The sequence below is a fragment of the Theobroma cacao genome, chromosome 4 (genome assembly GCF_053813885.1).
Source record: "Theobroma cacao isolate CCN51 chromosome 4, ASM5381388v1, whole genome shotgun sequence".
Taxonomy (NCBI): domain Eukaryota; kingdom Viridiplantae; phylum Streptophyta; class Magnoliopsida; order Malvales; family Malvaceae; genus Theobroma; species Theobroma cacao.
The window spans coordinates 8,030,981-8,046,583 of record NC_142642.1 but is presented as its reverse complement, the minus strand read 5'-3'; the positions used below and the strand labels follow the sequence as shown (position 1 = coordinate 8,046,583).

General features: G+C 32.1%; 1 protein-coding gene across 1 annotated transcript; it reads left to right on the top strand.

Moving 5' to 3' along the window:
- The first annotated feature begins 8,102 nt into the window (after positions 1-8,102).
- LOC18601299 (WD repeat-containing protein PCN-like) lies at positions 8,103-13,663 on the top strand. The gene is made up of 11 exons (XM_007032202.3): positions 8,103-8,399; positions 8,512-8,655; positions 9,062-9,374; positions 9,463-9,526; positions 9,661-9,774; positions 9,923-10,085; positions 10,273-10,417; positions 10,560-11,173; positions 11,604-11,785; positions 11,957-12,232; positions 13,181-13,663. The coding sequence occupies exons 1-11, from the start codon at positions 8,235-8,237 to the stop codon at positions 13,488-13,490; spliced, it is 2,490 nt and encodes an 829-aa protein (XP_007032264.2). The 5' UTR covers positions 8,103-8,234; the 3' UTR covers positions 13,491-13,663.
- The last annotated feature ends 1,940 nt before the right edge of the window (positions 13,664-15,603 follow it).

The following is a 15,603-nucleotide window of genomic DNA, read 5'->3' as shown; positions in this document are numbered from 1 at the left end:
CACGGGAGCTTGCTAAATTTTATTGATTTGATTCGAAAATGATTATTAATATATTTTGATGCGAAAATTTTATTACCTCGATTATTTATACTTTATAAGAAATTCTTGATTTTTATGTAAGGCACAAACCCTCATTTGAAACGAGTTGCTTTTATAATCTTGCATTTTTATATTCAATTGATCTGTTGCTTGCTTGTTTCCCATCTACGCCCTACTCGCTGAGTCGATGATAATCACTGAGTCTATGAGACTCACACCCCTTATTTCCCTTTTTGCAGATAGGGATCAGCTTAGCGTGTAGTCAGTGATGCGTTCGATCCACTGTGAATAGGTAAAGGCATCTCCTAGCATTTTATTCCGAGTCGCTCCGCTGTTAGAGGTCAAGTCGTAGTTTTATTTATTAAGTTGTAAACGAATTCTAAATTTTTATATAAGCATTAATTTGGAGATTATAGATTTAATGCATATACTTACGAATAAAAGGAAAAAGTTTGTATTGATTTTTATATTTATGGTTCAATTTAGTATATGAAAGTATCTTTATTATATGGTGATTGAATGTAGTGGATTAACGAGCAAATTTTAGACAAGCTTGTTCGAGACTTGACGGATCTTTTCCGTAAGTCTTGGACGCCGGCAACGACCAGGGAGGGGTCGTTGCATTGCTGCTCATCCTTACTTGCCACTGCCTCTATCTATGGCATACATAGCCTAGTGGTAATATCCATGGAAGCATCTAACTTTACTGCATTTGCCACAGTCTCTCTCTATAGGCATACATGGTCTTACCATAACCTTAGCGGGAGCATATGGCTCTACTGTGTCTTCCATGACCCCTAACAGTAGGTGTCCATGGTCTAACTATAATGTCTGCAAGCGTCTTAAACTCTATTGCATCTTTGAAAACCGTTTAAGTTTCAAGAAAAATACTTATCGAAACAACAGTATAAACACATGGGAAATTTTATTTCAAGTGTCTCATGACAAAACTAAACACATACATGGGTGACATCAACAATTTGGAACTAGACTGAGCAGACAAATAAGGAATCATATGTGAGTCTCCCAATTTTTTGTTTGTGCTCGGGGTACACAAAGCAAAAGCAAGATCCTCACATACAATCCTAACACTCCTTGACATGATCAAGAAAATCTTAGGACTTATACAACCTAAAACTCCAATACCAACTTTTTCACATCACATTATTGGAGGGATCGTGACAAGCTTATAGACTTACATGGGTATGGTCCATTAGGCCTAAGTAAGCCTAAATCCATAAGTGTATGGGCTAGTCATCCATCGCATTCACAATCATAAATTCATACACAGCCCACATATATAATAATTCATCAAGGTCACCTCTTTACGAATCTTCTCAATGTAAAGTACGATTTTTATCATATATCATGTAAATATTTATAATGTTAAACATTTGTGGTTCGGCATGCATCCCGTACCTATATTGCTATGGTCCATCCACCATAGTCTCAACATCAACATGCACCCATATCCGGGGCTTAACACAATATACAAAAGTGTAAACAAGTAGTTAATGTTATTTACATAACAACGTTCATTATCAACAAGATAGTTCAAATCTAGACTAGACACACTGTAGAGCGTACGACATTGAAAGGCTAAAAAAAATGCTTTACCACACCTACCACGAATGAGCTAGACCACTACTCCACAAGTCGCCTAGCCAAACAATTTATTGATCTAAAACAAAATAAGGAAAAATAATGTGTGAGTCATAAAGACTCCGTGAGTGAATTCGGGGAAGGGGACAAGCCAAGAGATAGGAGTTTTTGCAATAAACCATAGTTGCAAAAATAATTATGACAATTATATAACCATAAATGCACTCAAAACTCATGATGCATAAAATATGATACTCATATCAAAGCTTAACTTACATAATGTTTGCAAAAAGAAACGATAAGTAGCTCATGAACCTTCAAGTCCAACATCAAACATTCAATCAAGAATGAACCATTCATTTAATAAAATCACATCAATGCATACCATGAGCAAATTAAAAGGGAGGATGAGTACTTTCGCCCGAGTCATCCTTGTGGTATTCTTGCCCTCACATCGTGATTCATAAAGAGAGGAAAAATGGTACGATGTCTAACTTAACCCTGTAGTATTCTTACCCTTACACTAGGACTCATATAGAGGGAAAAATTGGTGTGATGCCTAACTTCACCCTGTGGTATTCTTACCCCCACACCGGGATTAAAGCTAACATACAAAAGGGAAAAAGGTGGCACATTAGTCAAGCTTAACCCTGTGGTATTCTTAACCCCACATTGGGGTTAGAACCAATCACAACACCATTAAAATTTCATAGGATATCATATCAAGATCAAGCGTCAATAACAAATCATGTCAAACACATGAATCAAGAAAAAGTGGAGACCTTCTCAATCCACAAACATAATGCTTACATTCAAGAATATTTTAATCATCCACAATCATTCTCAATCACGTATATAAAATTCTTATACTCACACTAGCCTTAAGGCCAGAGTAATAGAGTGGACTATAATCATAAATAGGCTTGTCCCCCCTTGCTGAAAACTAATAAATAATAGCATATTTGCATATAAATGTAGTTTTGAAAAGCAATTTTCAAAACATTTTCACATCCATAAATACATTTGTAGAGTAAAGATTTATGGGAAATCATGCTCATCAATAAACCCTAAATCATTGCAATCATGCTTTCAACTTTATATACTAAAATAGTTTCAAAAGTGGTGTATCCACTCACCTTGAAAGTGGATTTCTACCAAGTACGCGAAAGCGTACTCTAACAAACTTTTTGGATTTTCAACGGTTCCTAAATACCCAAATAAATATTTTAGTTAATGCTTGGTCTAGGAATCACATAATAATTGTTCTATGCTAGTTTGAACTATTTGGATTCGCCTAAACTTATTTTTTAGACTAAATCTATTACTCATCGAAATACTCATTTGTACAAACCCATAAAATCAATGTTCTTACCTTAAGTGAGCTAGCAAGTAAAAAATCCACCAAAATCCTCTAGTTCATAGATATCAATAATTCCGGAACAATAAACCATATTTTTAGAATAAAAAATCCAAGATTCAAAGATTCAAAGTTGAAAAAATCTTATTTTTCATTTAAAACCTAAAACCAAGCTCAAATCTTTCAAAATTGTGATTTTAAGCAAAAATGGATTGAACAAGCTTAAGAGTTAAGGTTTTACCTTGAAAATGTGGTTGAAGGTCGCGAACCCTCAGAAAATGTGGCATAATTATAAGCTAGGGTGTGAAAATATGTTTTTATCCATTTTATTTTTTTAAAATCGACGAAATGTATCGATACATTGGTCCATATATCATTATATTTGGTTCTGAAAAAATTATATCAATATATGATGAGCATGTATCAATACATTTAAAATGGAATTCAATTTTTGAAACAAATTATTTAAAAAACTACCCAGCTTACTTACATTAAATACAATTTAAGTAAATGTCCTCATTTTACTTCTTTCCTTTTTACTCTCCATTTTCTTAAAATATTTAATGCAAATAAGCAAACACCCTCCATTTAGATTAAATAAAAATCTAAAAGAATCAAAATCTAAATTTTGGTTCCAAGAACAAAATTTATAAACCGTTAAATATTTTAAACTCGATAATATAAATTTAAATGATTAATTTTATAAAATTTCTATTATTCTCTTTATTAATTCTTTCCCTATAATTAATATTTTTTTATTTTTGTTTATTAATGATTATTTAAGCTTTTCTTAACTTGTTTGATAGGTAAACAGGTTGCAATTTTTTTTATTGATCAATGGCCCAAATAAAAGTCTCTAAATCTAATGGCTATTATTTATAGCCTTACAATAAGGTTAACCTTATAGTAGAATTTGCTATTGTGAGCTACTTTTTAGGTATGCTTTAGATTTCCTTTATAAGCTTATCATACTTATCATGGTTGATAAATTAGACTAGAGGGTTAATGCACTATGAAGAAAACAAATTTAATTATTAATATTTTTTCATGATTTATTCTTAATTTTTGTGTCAATAGATTATCATTAATATTAAGTTTATTATGTAAGATTGAACTTTATTAATGAGTAAAGATATTCATGGGTCAAGTCGACTTCCTTTTTAAAAGTCAAACTCAAGCTCAACCTTGTTTGTCCAATTACTTGATATTTTATTATTAAAATAATAAAATATTTTTTTATATTAATATTTTATTTTAAATATATTTCAAAGTAAAATAAAATAAAAATATGTTATGTAGTAATATAATAATTCAATCAACTAGTCAACTTCAGCTTAGACTTAAAATTCAATGTCCAAACTCGACCTGAAGTAGACATAGGCGAGTAGGTTAGTTATTAGACACCTCAATTATTGTGTTTATTTTTTTTTAATAAATTTGTAATGTTAATTGTTATTTAAAGTTTTATTTTTGCGTTAGATTAATTTAAGGATGTAAATGAGTAGATGTTATTTAGGTATCTGATCCGATAATATAAAGTTTAGGCACTTTATAATAAGTTATGGGGCGAGTTAGAATAGAACTTTTAATACTCGATTCAAGTTCAGGTATTACCTTTAAAATATTTTAAACTCAAATTCGATTATATTAATATTAAAATATTATATATAATGTTACAAAGTTTTATAAATAGTGAGTTTCAAACCCTTGTCGCCTTTACCTTCAACACAATCTTTGTAATCTCTACCAACTTCACTTCTTGTAAACTAAAAAATTAATAATATAAATATAAAACATATTACAAGGAATATAATTATTATATATATATAAGTTTGCAAGGTTTTATGGTTAATAAAATAATATAACAATAAATTATACTTGTATTAAGTATAATAGGTATTTTTGTTTTCAAATATATAACATGTTGGGATGAGCCCTACAGCCAATTGGGATTGGTTAAGGCTTGATTCCAATCATGTAACAGTATCATTCATGTTGAATGATTAGAGGTTTTCCTTCATCAATAAGACATCAATTATAATGAGTTATAAGTCTAATTGGATGAAGTCCATAAGATTAAAATGCCTTGCAAGGAAACTGTAATGGGTTGCAGTTATGAGATTCCTATGCATTAAAACATAATCTCAAAATGTTCCTGGTTAATGTATCATTGAGACTAGACATCAATGATGCTTAGAGAATGATATATTCTATGTTCCTTACTTTGGAAGTAAGCAATCGATCTCATAGATTGAAGTATAGAGATATTTGGAACCAGAATATAGGTGCTTGTTTGGGAGAGCAAGTTAACTGAAAACGACCTGCCATGAGAAGTGCATTTGGTAATACACTCTAGTGTCTATGCAACATTTCTCATGTGTCAGTCGTGTAAATACTCCCTAGACTTGAGATACCAGATTGTCTTATATGTGAAGTGCTATATTTTGATTTCATTCCTACGGGTACCTAACCAAGGATGCCAAAATAGGATGCTTTTGGGTATAGTATGAAGCATGTGAAGGCAAATGAGTGGTTAAGATAAGAATCATCATCTCAAGTGTTTTAGAGGATATATCCTATTAGTTCTTGGTTTACATTAGCTTATTGAAGTCATTGGCCAAAGCAATATGGAGTTTATGAAAAAGGTTTCATAACTCTCTATAAAGCTAATGCTATAATTGCAGGAACAAATATGGAGGTAAAAAAGAGTAGACACTGTATCAAAGTCTTATCATCTCGGGGATATATGATGAGGGAATGAATTACATGATAGACTGTACACTAAAAGGTTGTCAAAGAACCTTTTGACTATCCTAATGATTGGGTGGCCATGATGCATTGCTAGATGTCAATCTTGGTCTATGGAATCGATTATAAATTAATTGATTGAAATTTATATTAATCAATTAAGTCATTAATCAATTCTATTGCCAACATGTTAGGAACCTAATGGGTCACACACAATGATTGCATTTGAATTAAATTGGGAGAGTGATGATTTAAGTTAGACTTAAATCACATGCTAGGTAATTAACTTCTATAAACTTAATTAAAAGAGTTTAATTAAGTTTTAGGTATAATTATAAATAGTTATAATTATGAGGCCTTGATTGCAAAATATAAAGAAAATTAATTTTGATTTTAATTTTCAAGGACTTAATTAAAAAAGTTTAATTAAGTAATGAGCCCAGTATTATAATGTGTTATAATATTGAGGGCTTAATTGTAAAATTGAAGTTTTTTTTACCCTAACTATATAAGTCACCTTTTAATTATTTTCAATATGAGAGTTTTTCACAATTGAAGAAAACGTAATTTTTGTCAAAAAAAGAGAAACGTTTTCTTTCTTTGCCACCACTCTTTTTGTGTGAAAGAGAAAATTGCTTATGAAGCAATTTTCGAAAAAGGTTTGGCTAAGATTGTGAAAAAAAAGAAAAGGACAATTGTTGTCCTCTTTGTTAGCACAAAGTATAGTTAAAAACTCATTTTGTTGAAGGTTCAAGTGCAATCGTGTGTACTTCCATTGGAGGCCAAGCACTTGATTGGCTAGGATTTTTGCTTCTTGTGGTGTTCGCGGGATTGCTTTGGAAAGTGTCATCGTGATTATGAAATTACATGACAAGGTAACTTTTTAAACAATAATTTATTTTGTACTTTTATGTGTTAAATATCACCAAAGTAATCCATGGGTGGAGGTATATTTTGTTGTTTAGTTATAAAGTTTTTAATTTTTTTTCCGTTGCGTATTTTGAGTATGCCATCCATAGTCAAACCCATCATAACATACATAAGATGCTTATGTATTAATATCAAGAAATATGTAAATACAAGATATATATTTTAAATGATATAAGTTACATGTTAATATTAATATATGATTATTAGATATCTTACATATTAATAAATTATGATTATTATATTTGTATAGTAATGTATTGGAATATAAAGTTTTATGTATAATTGTATAATTATGTATTTGTTATATATTTTTAATATAAATATATTTACTTTCTATTTTAATTAACATTACAAAATTATAATTTATAAAATTATTAGTGTTTTCATTTATACTTATGTCAATAGATTATATCAAAGTGTTGTTGTTGACTATTAGGTGATAATAACTATTAACATAAACATAACAAAGATAATAACTATAACTTATAACAAACTTTATTTATATAACTACACTTACTAACTTTATTAGTTATTATTTTTGTTTATATAATATATTGCTTATTAGCCATTATATATACAAACTTTGTATATATATATATATCATTATAATATATAATTTGTTATAAAATACATGCTAAATTAATATAAAATAATATGTTAATTTTATTACATAATATATATAGTTTTTATCTATTTGATATACTATATAAAATTAATGTATAACTTATACATATTGATTATAGGTAATTAATATAAATATCTATAAATATTATCTTATGCATATATAAAATATTATTTATCGTATTCATAATATATATAGTAAAGTTTATTATAAATATGGTTAATGTAAAATATTTTTTATTCGAGTTTCGAGTTTGGGTTATTTTTCAAATATTCATATATAAACAATTTGACTTGTATAATTGGGTATGTAAAGGATTCAGGTTGTTAAACGAGTATTCATATATTAATAGGGTTTAGCTTTGGATAGTATTTTGTAATTTTAGTCAATTTTTAATAAGGTTTAGATACTTGATATCTAAATAGTTTCCAATTTAAGAATTTAAAAAATAATGGGTATCTTACTCATTTATATCCTTAAGTTAGATCGAGTAAAATTTGAGATTCTCATTAAATTTCTACCAAATAAATAATTTTAGATAATTAATGAATATCAATAATCGATTTCAAGTAGATTATACATAGTAAAAATAGAATTTTAAAGATTTAAGATATATATTTTTTTTTTGGTTCTTAATGGAATATTATAGTGCATTGGATTTGTATTGTTTGAATGTTGTGGTTTAAAGCGGTGACAGCGGTTTGAACCGCAGTCAAAGAATAACCGAACCGAGATTATTGTGGGTCAGCGGTTCAACTATATTAATGTTCGGGTGCGCTTAAACCCTCAAAAACCTAAGGATCAATAAGGTCATCGCGTCGCCTTACTCTGCTTTGCGCCTCTTTTTGTCGGGTGCACATCTCCGAGTTATATACTGCTTTCTACCGTCAAATTGGCCTCCAAAGATCGTAGTTTCTTTACTCTGTACCCGCGCCAATGCTCCTCAAACCTTACCGAACCAGCTCAATCGACTGGAAACCTTCTCCAGTGGTTGCCCTTGCAACCAGCGCCGACGACTCCCAGGTTGCGGCCGCTCGTGAGGACGGCTCCCTCGAGATTTGGCTTGTGTCTCCTGGCTCTGTTGGATGGCACCATCAACTGGTACCCAGAGCTTTCTGCTTTCTTATATCATTGTTATTGTTATATATTGAACACAGTCTAGCCTGTTTTTTGCTTTTTTTTTTAAGCTTAATTTGTTGGTGACCTTGTGTAGACTATTCATGGGGATTCCACTCGTCGAGTTTCTTCGCTTGTGTGGTGTTGCGTTGGTTCAAAAGGTCTGTCTTCTGGCAGGTTGTTCTCCTCAAGCATCGATGGCTCAGTCTCAGAATGGGATCTTTTTGATTTGAAGCAGAAGGTGATTTTTCATTCTTTTTTCGTCCCTTTTTCCATTAATGGCACTCCCTGCCTTATTAACCGAGTGGTTTTAGCCAACAAGGCTTTAGTCAATGATTCCAACCTCCTCAACTTCAACGGATACTCAATTTTTTATGGATTTCTTATGATTTTATTGAATAATGAGAATAATGACCTGAGGGTCTCTCAGCTCATTTTCATCCAGAGGATTTAGTATAGGCCTAATTGTTTATGTTGGTCAATTTTTTAGATATTCTATGATCCAGTGAGAGTGATGTATTGTTGCATAGATTCTGTTGATAGAAACCATTTGAATGCTTTTCTTTATTTTGCTTTAACTTCTTTCTAACGTAGAAGAAGCTTTGAAGAGAAGTCATCTTTTATTCATTTTTTAATGTGTTAAGCAGATTGTGCTAGAGTCAATTGGGGTTTCAATCTGGCAGATGGCTGTGGCACCTGTAAATAGACTGCCAGCTCTTAAAGAGTCTAGGTCTCAGCATTTTGGAAATGGATATTTAAATGATAAATATGAATATGATGATAGTGATGATGATGAAAGCAGTGATAGTGAAGATGTTTCAGACTTGGAACAAGTTCATAAGAAACTAGTTATGGAGTATAGACCTGTAGCAGTTGCCTGTGATGATGGAGCTGTGCGGATATACACTATTTCTGATTCGGATCAGTTAATCTACCATAAATCATTGCCTCGGGTCAGTGGTGAGATATCTACACCTCAGTGTCAATTTTTTTCAGGTTATTGCTTTTAGTTATACTTAGAGCTTCTTGGTGCAAATATTATTTGCAGGACGCGTTCTAAGTGTGGCATGGAGCCACGACTCAACTAGGATATATTCAGGGAGTAGTGATGGGTAAGTTTGTCATCGAAGTGTATAGCATATGATACACGTTAGTCTATAGTGCGTGCTTTACAGAGCATTTGCACTTCTTTTTGCCCATTTAATATTGTATAGTGTAGTAACATCTGCACTAAACCATCATGCAGGTTGATAAGATGCTGGAATGCTGATTTGGGTCATGAAATTTTCAGAAGTACAGTTTCTCTTGGAGGTTTGGGCAGTGGGCCTGAGCTTTGCATATGGTCATTACTTTCTTTAAGGTACATGTGGAATCTTCTATGTCGACAGAGAGATGCCTGTGCATGCATGCGTGCACACCTAGATGCCTAATTTGGTGAAATGTTTGGTTGTTGTATTGTCAATGGTTAATGTGCTTATTTTTGCTGATGGAGTTAATGTTAAACTCAGGTGTGGAACTGTTATTAGTGCAGACAGCACTGGCTCTGTTCAGTTTTGGAATGGTGATAATGGAACTCTTCTCCAGGCACATTGTAATCATAAAGGTGATGTAAATGCCTTGGCAGCAGCTCCAAGTCAGAACAGGGTGTTCTCTGCTGGGTCTGATGGACAGGTATGCATTGCAGAGGGGTGCTGTGTTCACACTTTAGATCTAAGAAAGGCCAAAATATTAAAATAAACAAAGGAAAGAGAATTGTAGGTGTATTTTTTTCACTATAATGCGGCTGAAATTGTGTGCTTTGTTTAAATATAATCTAGTCCTCTGTTGCTAATGTCTACTCTGTTGCCACTTTTTGTAGGTTATTCTTTATAAGCTTTCTAATGAGACATCTGGTAATGACAAATCTTCTTCTGAAATGAAGAAATGGGTATATGTTGGTTATGTAAGAGCTCATACCCACGATGTCAGAGCCTTGACAATGGCAGTGCCTATTAGTTCGGAAGGTCTGTTCATGTTTGTTGATTCAATGTCTATTTGTTATTTTATTCATTTCATTAAAATTTAAAGTGGCATTTTTACCTTTTTAGCTAACCGATTTGTGCACTTATACTTCTTGATCTTAACATTTTTCTTTCTAATTTCTAGCATCTTTATTTGAAGAGGCAAAAGATGTGCAAGATGAAAATGGGAAAAAGGTAAAAAGAATACGACGTAGGGAGAAGAAGCCCCTTGATTTTAGTTACAGTAAATGGGCTCATTTTGGAGTTCCCATGCTTGTCTCTGCTGGTGATGATGCAAAGCTCTTTGCCTACTCTGCTAAGGAGTTTACTAAGTTCTCGCCACATGATGTTTGTCCTGCACCTCAGAGAGTTCCGGTACAACTGGTCGTTAATACAAGTTTCAATCAAACTTCTTTTCTCCTGGTCCAGGCTTCTTATTGGTTAGATATTCTCTGTGTTCGTGTTCCTGATGTGGGTTCTGGCCCCTATGGTGGTCTCGTTACCACTAATTTAGTTGCTCGGGTTAAGAGTAAGGCATGCCGAAAGATCATTTGCAGTGCAATGTCTAACTCAGGGGACCTTTTTGGTTATTCTGATCACATCAGACCCAGCCTATTTGTACTAAGTAGGCAAGATGGCCAAAGTACGTGGACCATCAGTAAAAGGCAACTTCCTCAGAAACTTCCATCCGCACATTCTATGATTTTTACCTCTGATGGGTTACGATTGCTGATAGCAGGCCATGATAGAAGGATCTATGTAAGTCTTCCCTCTTGGCTTTCTTGTATTATCCTTCTTGTAGTAACTATATTTGTGAATTTTTGCTCTAAATTACATATTTCATGATATATCTCACTTTAGGTGTGTGGAGTGAGTATTTCCATCCTCTGAAATAACTTGTAGGTTTATGAGGTCTTTCACCTATTTTATGATGGCTAGCTCAAGCACTTGATTTTGTACCTCAAACTGGAAAACTTTCATGTCTTAACCTCTGGAACATTGTGTTCCCTCTTCCAGCTTGAAAGTGCTGCTTACCTTCTACATATGATTAACTTATGTGCGACAGTTGTTAATTAACCTCAAGTAGCATCGTGTTACCTATTCTGGCTTGGAAAGTGCTGCATACCTTCTAGATATAATTAACTTATGTGTGAATGTTGTTACTTACTTACTCTTTGTGGTGTTACAGGTTGTGGATTTGGAGAGCTTAAAACTGCTGCATACCTTCATACCCTGTCGTGAGGAGCATGAGAAAGAAGAACCACCTAGTGAGCCTCCCATAACAAAATTGTTCACGAGTTGTGATGGCCAGTGGTTAGCTGCTATCAACTGCTTTGGAGATATATACATATTCAATCTTGAGATACAGAGGTAAGAAGTACATTTGGGACAATATTTAACTGATATTACTTAAAAGCTGTCTAGTTTACAGTGCAATTTCTAATTTCTAACTAAAATTAATACATGAGTGTGTATGCGAGATGGGAGAGGTTATTGGGAGAATGGTCAATCATTACTGTGTTTCTTTGATGTTTGGAGCAGGCAACACTGGTTTATATCAAGATTGGATGGTGCCTCTGTTACAGCTGGTGGCTTTCCTCCTCAGGACAACAATGTGCTTATTATCACAACATCTTCAAACCAGTTCTATATATTTGATGTTGAAGCTAGGCAATTGGGAGAATGGTCAATGCAGCATACTTTTGCTCTTCCCCGAAGATACCAAGAATTTCCTGGGGAGGTTATTGGCTTATCTTTCTCCCCCTCATCCTCCTCCCATCCATCAAAATCATCATCGCTTGTTGTTTATAGTACCAGGTGCTGTTCTTATCCTGTTCGTTTTACCATGCTGCAACAGTTTTAACATTAATTTTGTCATGCATATGTATACTTCTATATTCATTGGTGCTTTGTTTTTTTTATGTTTTATCCTGAGTTCCCAGCGATGTTTTTGCACTTAGCAGCTTAAAGAAACTGGTGGCATGCTGGTTTCTCCCATTATCTTTTCACCTTGCATGATTAATGTGCTATCATTTTGCTAATATGTTATCTTAAAACTGACAAGCTTACCTCCTACCTGACTTTTGGGGCACTAAGTTTTTTATTACTTCTAGTCTGTTTGGCTTTGCTTGGAGCTTTTGTAAAATGTGTTGTTCGAGTACAGTTTTTTAAAAAGTGCTGTAAAGAAAAGCCAAAATAGTGTTTCACAACTTAATGCAGAAGTGCTGTAAGATGCAAAAAATTATTTGATAGTATTTTAATTTATTTTGAATAAATAAAAGTAAAACACTTAAATTTATTAATCAAATCATAAGAGTTAGAATGAAAGAAAGAAATGAAATAAAATAATTTTGTATTAATAATAAATAGTACAATAAATTAAACCAATAGAAAAAAGTGGAACCAAATAAAAAAGATGAATATGAAAGAAATATATTTCTTCCTATAATTGTATGAATTATTGAAAGGTAAAGTGGGAAAATAAAAAAATTTCATTATATATTTGTTACTACATGGTAGTATTTTTTGAAGATGCTTTCTTTTGTAGCTTCGTGGAAAAGCTGGAATAGGCATCCTGGATGAGTTAAAAATTTTAAGATTTTGAGAACAGGGAGACATGGAGAAACATTCTTCATAGTCAATTGTGTGGCATAGAATAATTAATTTTTGTACCCTGGAAAAATTCCATTGCTGTCCTGAATTTATTTTCTTGAAGCATTTTTGGATTGCATTTGTCATAGTTAAATAAATATCTTTATGGTGCAGGGCAATGTGCTCAATTGACTTTGGGAAGCCAGTGGATCAAGATGAGGAAAGTGAGTTGGTAAATGGAGCCTTGTTGAAGTTCCAAGGTTCTCTCACAAATATGAAATGGAAACATTGGTTGAGAGATAGTCAAACAGAGTCTAAACATACTAGTAGAAAGAGTAATTTTGATTTAATTGTTTTCCGGGACCCTGTTTTATTTATTGGACACCTTTCAAAACATTCCATCTTGATCATAGACAAACCCTGGATGGAAGTGGTTAAAACTTTTGATGCTCCACCTGTTCAGAGACATATTTTTGGGACATAACTGCTTGTGGAAGAAGGTTTGTGGGAGAATTCAAAATGCAGCTTCCCCTCTATGAGTCCCACTTTAGTTTTATTTGAAATGGGGATGGTGGGGGGTTTTGGGATCAAAGGCAAAGCATGTTGTGTATTGTATTCCTCAATTTTTGTTAACGAGCTAAATTGATTTTCCTTCCATCTGTGATAGTTTTTTGAGCTGATTTAATTTGTCTTGTCTTGTCTAATGCTCACAAAATAGGCTTTTATTTGGTTCCAGCTGACACAAATGTTCTTGTGATGTACTTACTAGACAAGCCAGAAAGTTGAGAATACTGTTGGCAAATATTTGTTCTTGGAGAGGATTAGTAACTAATATTCTGTATAATCAACACATTTTACATAATAATTCATTCATTCTACAATAAAAGAGAAGCACATGCATGTCCATTGCTTCACTCAAAACATTTGAACCACCACTTTCCCCTCTCGGTTATAAGTTTCTCCACTCTTTGTGTATAATGGGGAGGGATTCTGCACGTGAGGGTACTAAATTGGTTTTAAGTTCCTAAATTAATGCACAAGCATTTGGTTAGATGCCTTTCTTGAATCTTTATATATGTTGCCTTTGGGAATTAAATATGGGGTATCACTTATAAAGGAAGAGATTTGATTGTTTGGAGATGAGTATGACTCTTATAGAAGAAGGGATTCTTACCTTGAATATAAAGGATGGACTTCTAGAGAAAGGGATTCCTATATCGAATGCAAAGGATTTGGCATGAAAGAGCAGGTCCTGTCCTTCCCTCTATTTGTTACATATGAATAGAAAAGCACCTTGAGACATATATAGATTTGTCTTTTACTTATTGAGTGCACATTTAATATGCCATTACGTTTGTTGGTTCAGAGCTTTTGTTCTTATTTGTTAATATAAATTGAAATAAGAAAAAAAAATTTAGGAGTTGGGTGAGATATGTGGGATTATTATTATTATTTATATAAATTATTAAAAAAATTATTTTAAGAAAATCATTAACAGAATATATAAAAAATTTTAGAAATTTTGAAGAGACCACAACCCTGTACCAAAACAGGATCCGCCCCTGCTCTTACCCTTTCTTTCTCTTTTACTTATTGAGTGCAGATTTAATATTTCGTTTTATTATTTAGTTAATATTTCATACCTCGCTTTTGTTTAAGGTACATAGTTTGATTATGATTTGTGGAAAAAAGTTTCCATTTAATTCCATTCTCTAAATGTCTTTTCTTTATTTCTACGCTCTCTCTCTCTCTGTTCCTTTTTTATTTTGTTAACATTAAATATTAAGTTTCTCTAATTTTTTTTAATATTTGTTATTCCTGTTTTAGTTTTCCGATTGTTCAGTTGGTTGTTATTGTCAAATAACAAGTTTTATTTATATTAATGACTGGGTTGCTCTTATTCTTTGTGTTGTTGTTGCACTTGGAGTGCTTTTGGTGATAAATTTAGATGTTAAAAGAAACTATTTAATTAAAGTTATTATACAATATTATTATCTAGTTAGACTATAATATCTTATTAGAATTATCTTATAATACTGTTAGTTAGTTAATTAGTTAGAATTAGACTATGAATAAGATTAACATTAGCCTTATATATATATAATTTAGGGTTTTCTTTGACTTATACAAAATATTCTCATCTTCTAACAAATATGTTTTGTAATTTTTATAATTTTATAATTTATACAAAGAAATATATGATAATATCTTTGAATAATACTCAACATTAAGAAAAGTCTTATATCCATGATATCTGTTGTAAGTCTCAATTATATGACTATTTTGAATTGAACCTTGATTTCTGTTTTCATCCCATTCATGATTTAGATAAAAAAAATAAGTATAATATATTTCTTTTTTAATGAAAATAGAATTGAAAATGAACCTATCAAACATTTGATGCATAATTTTATTAGAGTTTAATCGATATGTAACTCTCGAGTTTCAATTCTCGTAACATAGGGTGGGTGTTCTTCTAATAATATAAATAACCATATTTACATATACTATTAGGAAAACCATTCAAAATATACATCAAAGAGTTGGATCCAATCCAAGCATGAAATAACATTTGGAAAGCAAAGTTCGTAACTTGG

Excerpts from the sequence above, each read along its gene's own strand:
- LOC18601299 (XM_007032202.3), top strand. The coding sequence starts at position 8,235 with ATGCTCCTCAAACCTTACCGAACCAGCTCAATCGACTGGAAACCTTCT. Across the intron at positions 9,375-9,462 it reads ATCATTGCCTCGGGTCAGTG|GACGCGTTCTAAGTGTGGCA; the intron begins GTGAGATATCTA and ends TATTATTTGCAG. Across the intron at positions 11,174-11,603 it reads GCCATGATAGAAGGATCTAT|GTTGTGGATTTGGAGAGCTT; the intron begins GTAAGTCTTCCC and ends GTGGTGTTACAG.